This window comes from Gymnoscopelus microlampas (genome assembly GCF_963454915.1).
Source record: "Gymnoscopelus microlampas genome assembly, chromosome: 8".
Taxonomy (NCBI): domain Eukaryota; kingdom Metazoa; phylum Chordata; class Actinopteri; order Myctophiformes; family Myctophidae; genus Gymnoscopelus; species Gymnoscopelus microlampas.
In genome coordinates, this window is record NC_139945.1 from 49,420,728 (window position 1) to 49,426,314 (window position 5,587).

The window sequence follows — 5,587 nt, forward strand, 5'->3', positions numbered from 1 at the left end:
AACATGCTTAAACATTCGACAATTACGGTATGATATTTCTACAATTGCTACACATTGCTACACAACCTGCATATCCAGTCATTTTGGGGCTAGGATAAAATTAAGTCTGATTAAATGATATACCGTGAATATTCACATCATGCTTTACATTACTTAAGACCATTTTTCAAACATTTATTTTTTCTTCACATTTTGGACAAAATACCCAATTTTGCATCGAGGTGCCCAGTTGTCCCTAGTGCCCACCTGTCCTGTATCCCCTGAACGCATGAACCCCTTAACCCTTTTTGTGGTATTCCTTTTTCTTTAGTGACGGGGTGAAGAATCATTATTTACCTGAATAACTCTCATGTTCAGCCCCGTCTCCTGGGCCAGCTGTTCCCTGATGTGTCTGGTGGGTTTCGGCGTGGCTGCGAACGCAGCTTTCAGCGTCTCCAGCTGCTTGGCCTTGATGGTGGTCCTGGGTCCGCGCCGCTTGCCGCCCAGGTTCTGGTCATCGTTCTCGTTGTTGCCCGCCTCCTTGTCGGACAGGGCGGCTATTTCAGAGTCCTTGACGTCGTCCGCTAGCTGGTCTTGGGAGTCCGGCGATAAGCTCGGGTCGCTGCACGCCGTTACTGAGGACAAACGATGAGGGATAGGATTAATAATCAGATACCAAATCAAAGCGCGTCTCTCTCTAAGTCTAAAGCACTCCATTTCAGTAAAGTGGAAATATATATATATATATATATATATATATATATGTGTGTGTGTGTGTGTGTGTGTGTGTGTGTGTGTGTGTGTGTGTGTGTGTGTGTGTGTGTGTGTGTGTGTGTGTATAACAAGGTTATAAGATAAATTGTGATGAATGGGATTGCCTTAAGTTAAATAGGTAAAAATGCATTTTGAAAATAAACGTAATACAGGTTGCATGTCTCAATAAGCCATACATTTCTGGTATGAGACTCTTGTTTTTGTTTCTTTGTTTTTTTTTCTTCATGTGAATACAGGACTAGGATACTAGGCCACGGTCACCCCGGCTCCATTATGATACATGATCATTCCACAGAAAACGGTGGGGCTTAACGCGTCACATTCATCACAATTTAGCTCGGTGCACACACCAAATCATGGAGCCCCATTTTACCCCCGCATATCTCTCTACCTGAGAGGAGGCTGGCGTCTTTTACACTCGCGTTGCTTAGGTAATCGTCTTTGCAGACGAATTTGTTTTCGTCTATGATGTAGAGCTCCTCTCCGGTTGAGAGCTGCTTATTGCACATCATGCAGGTAAAGCAGTTGAGGTGAAACACTTTGCTCCGCGCCCTCCGGACCAGGTCGTTTGGTGAGATGCCCTGCGAACAGCCCGCACACTTTGTACCGAACCGCCTGTGATGGGAAACACAAAGATATAAACATGAGAGTATAATATAGGCAAACATGTATAGGCCTATTTGTGTATTTAATTTAGAATTGAGAGTTAGAACATATCAGCTGGGGGATAGGCTAAATGCACGACTTTTTTTTTATTTTATTTTTACTGAGTGATTGTCAAACGGGTAAAATATGGACATAAATTAATTGTAGCCCCAAATTAGTTCTGTGGTTGTGTAAGATTCAATCAAGTGTTGCTTTGCGAAAAACACATGGTTTCGAGCATGGGCCTCTTACAAATTTAAATAAAGAACTTTTAATAAAGGAATAGCATTTTCAAATAGGCCTACACTCCCTCATTATTTTTTTAATAAGCTATTTTCAATAGGCTTCTGACGTGAAGGTGAAAATACAGAGGTTTTGAATTAGCCACTATAGGTTATGAAGACATTTGTGGTCTTCAGTTTATGCCGTTTCATAAAGGCTACACAGCACACAAGCCATAACCACCTATTAATCCTAAAGCAATCCACATGTTCCTGTTCAGGAAACAGCCGACCCCACAGTAGACGGGTGTTAAAATGTGTATTGAGTGTGTGGTGTACACTGCTTGTTGACTGCAAGTCTGTGATTGCTTTGTCTGCAGGCTTGATCTTTTTAACTAGTCTACTATTCAAATCCACTTATCACGTCCCCCTCAGTCGAGCTGTGCAAACACACACACGGCCCTGAGCAGATAGTTTTACCACCATGCGACGCCCGGCCTTAGCCTGGCTATTGACTCTAACGGCTTCCCTGGCAGGCTGGATCTTGTAAACAAAGTGCGATTTCCTTAGACCCCCCCAGCCGCTAACGAGTACACACGCGTTTAATGTTGCCGTCCCTTTGTTTTGCATGACAATTCAAATTAACAGGCTTTTAATTATGGACCTCCTAATCAAAGCTCATGAGGTCTCACCTCCGAATCCCCATTCACGCCCACGGGCACGTTGGACTCCTCAACATAACCTATGTTATTTGAAATGTATGAAGTGTGAGCCAACACCAAATAAATAATCTACAGTTCTGTGTGCATAACAACCCAGCGTGGCATAACTTCAGTTGTGTCAAAAAAAAATCCATGGTTTTGTCTTGTGTGTTAGGCTGTCTATAGGCCTACCCAGACAGCATAATGGGTATTTGTTATTAAGCCAAAATACATTTTTATTTTAAGTTTTATCTAAATAATATATAGGATATGACAATTTCATATAGGCTATACACAAGGATAGGCTTAATACAACCTGGTTGCGTTTAACAACACAATATGGGGCCAAATAGGCTACCCGCCTAATTTATTTTTTCTTTTTACAAAAAAAAAAAGCAATTCAATCTATTGAAAAACATTGACCATTACTTATTTATTATAGCATTTACATTTAATGTATGTACAAGCACCGTTTTAATTAACCACGTATAACCTATTATTATTAGTCTATTATTGGACCTATTGTTGTGGTTATTTGTTGTTGTTGTTGTTGTTGTTGTTGCTGTTGTTGCTGTTGTTTTTCTATTCCTCTCTCCCCCACAACATCTGGGGTTTGGTCTAACAGGCACCATCATCTAATTTACATTTGAATGTACATTTTACCTGATTTTACCCGGTCATTGTCGTGAAAAGTGACGGTAACAAAACAATAATAATAGTAAAAAAAAAAAAGATTAATGATGCCACGTCTCCACAAGCTTACCTAAAGAAGTCGTTTTTGCAGTATAGCTTTCCCTCTCGAGAAAAACACTTTTCAGTCAAATTGCATTTACACTCGCAGCACTGTACACACTTGACGTGCCAGGCTCGGTCCAGAACATTGAGGAGAAACCGGTCCAATATAGGCCTCTCGCAGCCGGCGCAGTGCACCATGGTCTTTGGATGTGCACCCACAATGATAACCGTGGCTGGTCTCTGTCTCTGTGATTCGAACAGACAAACAGATCAACGGAACAGGCCGGGCATTGACTGTTTATATCGCCGGGAGTATTTGGCTCCTTATTCGCTCGGAGGTCCTGGGTCAATGTGCTCGGAGAGGCGGTCGATCAGGTGTCACCACGGATTCCTCCCTGCATGCGTAAAACCGCTTGCTGTGGAGGTCTAGGGTCCACCAGTCAGGACAGGTCGCCGACAGCAGATGCCAAGGCGTCCTCTCAGGTGTGAGGTAGTAGTACCAAAGAGATCAGTCCTTCGGGTCCTCTGCCATACGTGGAATACGCATGCAGACGAATGAAACCAATCAAAGACAAAACAAAAACATCAACCCGATCTGAAGATCGGCTCGGCTGAGAACACGAAAGCCTATCAGCTTGTCCCCGAGCTCTTCAATGTGACGCGCATGCATTGGCCGAAAACGAGCGACGTGTGCCAGTCAAACGGCTTGAAGAGGCGCCTAATAAAATTGTTTTAGGGCAATACTGTCACACAGCAAGACACGCATGCCTATAAATAATTCAGTGTACTTTGACATGGCCGCTTATCCACTGTTGAACACCCGTCGCGAAGCAAAACGATAAACCCCAAAAAGATCTCGAGGAAAAAAAAAGGCGCCGTGTCCTCCGGGTCTGCCGAATGTCCAGGATCTGTTGTTGTTGTCTTTTTTTCTGGGTGCACTGGGATGCTAGTGGTGATGCTAGGATGCGTGTGTCATGTATGCGCAGGGTCTGACGCTCTGCCTTCAGTCTCCAGTACTCTGTCTGCATGCCCCTCAACGCACACCAGCCAGCCTTATTCACAGGCTGCTGACGTCAGGTCACGGCCAAGCCAATCAGCACCACGCCATGCCAAGTAACCATTAGCTATCCCTTCAAAGCGCAGCCGGTGCACTCCAGTGCTATTTATGGGGAAGGGAACATACCAAATTGTCAAAAAATTTCCCTGAAAGTGTCATATGTTAGTGAATGTGGCTGGAGGATGGAGTCGGCGACGAGCGTCCGGGGGAAAAAACACGACACTTTGAGCCATTGAATGAAATTGTCTTCTGGGCAAAGGAACATCAAGAATCATTTGACAAGGTAGATATGGTGGAAGAACCTGGGCTTATTGTAATTCGTGTTGCCTTCTGGGTGAAGTTCCCAAACTTTAGAGCATATAGAATTACGTTGAATACTTTGTAAGATGAAAATTACGCACGTGACTTCTAATTATTACGTCTTAGATATTATTTGTTTTGTCAATAGTAAAATTATCTTTGGAATGCGATTAAACAAAACATTTGAAGGACGTGATGTATTGGATTTAAAACGGGTCGCGTTGCAACTCAAGAACCTGAAGTAGTATGTCGCATATAAGGGTTATCTATCAGGTGCACAAAAAAATATCAGTATACAACAATAAACCACCCGTGTTAATAAGCGATGGGCTGAGGTTACAATCGGACCTTTTTATCTAGTGCACCAGCACAAACTAAAAATGTATAAAAAATAAATACATATATATAGGCCTATGTTATTATTTTCTCTCGTGTCAGGGCAAACATGATGTGACTCGTTTTCAATAATAATGATTTCCTCAGACAGCATTTTGTATTTGTATTTGATGAGTACCGTGTTGTTCTCTCTGGTCCAGTACAGGAAGGGAGACGGGATGTGAAAGACAGAGAGGCTCTAAAGTTGACAGGTCGAGCACTTCATGCTGTCAGGGGCTGATGGGCCCGACACCTCGGGACGTTTCATTAAGAAGGTCCAATCCACTTACCTCTAGTTAAGGAATTAACATTAGGTGCAAGTGTGGAGCTCCCCGCGACTCTGTGGGTTATTAGATTAAGTCCCATTAAAGGGCATAATGGTAAAATGTGGTTGTGTATCATATATTTATATGTTTAAGATTAAAAGCTCTGCGGGAGATTACACAGGCCGGTGGCGTGCACTTAAATGTGTTTTTATGCGTTGGAACATAGATTTTGTATTATAAAGGGACCGTGATTTTGTCGTTCTTTGGGGGAAAAACAACAGCTTGTTGAGCTAATTCTTTTATTTCCACAATGTGCCAGAGTAAGCATTTGACAGGCAAGCAGTTGTGATTGCTAATCTTTACAATGTTTGATTGTGCCCAACCCGCTGCTGTTGTGGCCTGTATAAGTTAAGAGCTTAATAAATCTGATAACAGTGAAATCGTTGCAGTTGTCTTTGTTGTAAAATTCTAATTTATTTCACCACTATGGGATGGATGGTTCGTTTTAGATGAGCGAGAACGCCACGTGGTGGG

The 5,587-nt window shown here is 42.7% G+C and overlaps 1 protein-coding gene across 1 annotated transcript in view; it reads right to left on the reverse strand.

Moving 5' to 3' along the window:
- lhx1a (LIM homeobox 1a) overlaps positions 1–3,268 on the reverse strand; it is a gene marked incomplete at its 3' end in the record, with an annotated part of 8,903 nt that extends 5,635 nt beyond the window's left edge. The window contains exons 1-3 of the mRNA XM_084064993.1: positions 3,084–3,268; positions 1,145–1,368; positions 337–614 (exon numbers count right to left, since the gene is read on the reverse strand). Of these exons, the coding sequence (XP_083921119.1) occupies positions 337–614; positions 1,145–1,368; positions 3,084–3,253 (672 nt within the window). The 5' untranslated portion in view covers positions 3,254–3,268. The remainder of the gene's footprint in view (positions 1–336; positions 615–1,144; positions 1,369–3,083) is intronic.
- Positions 3,269–5,587: the final 2,319 nt, after the last annotated feature.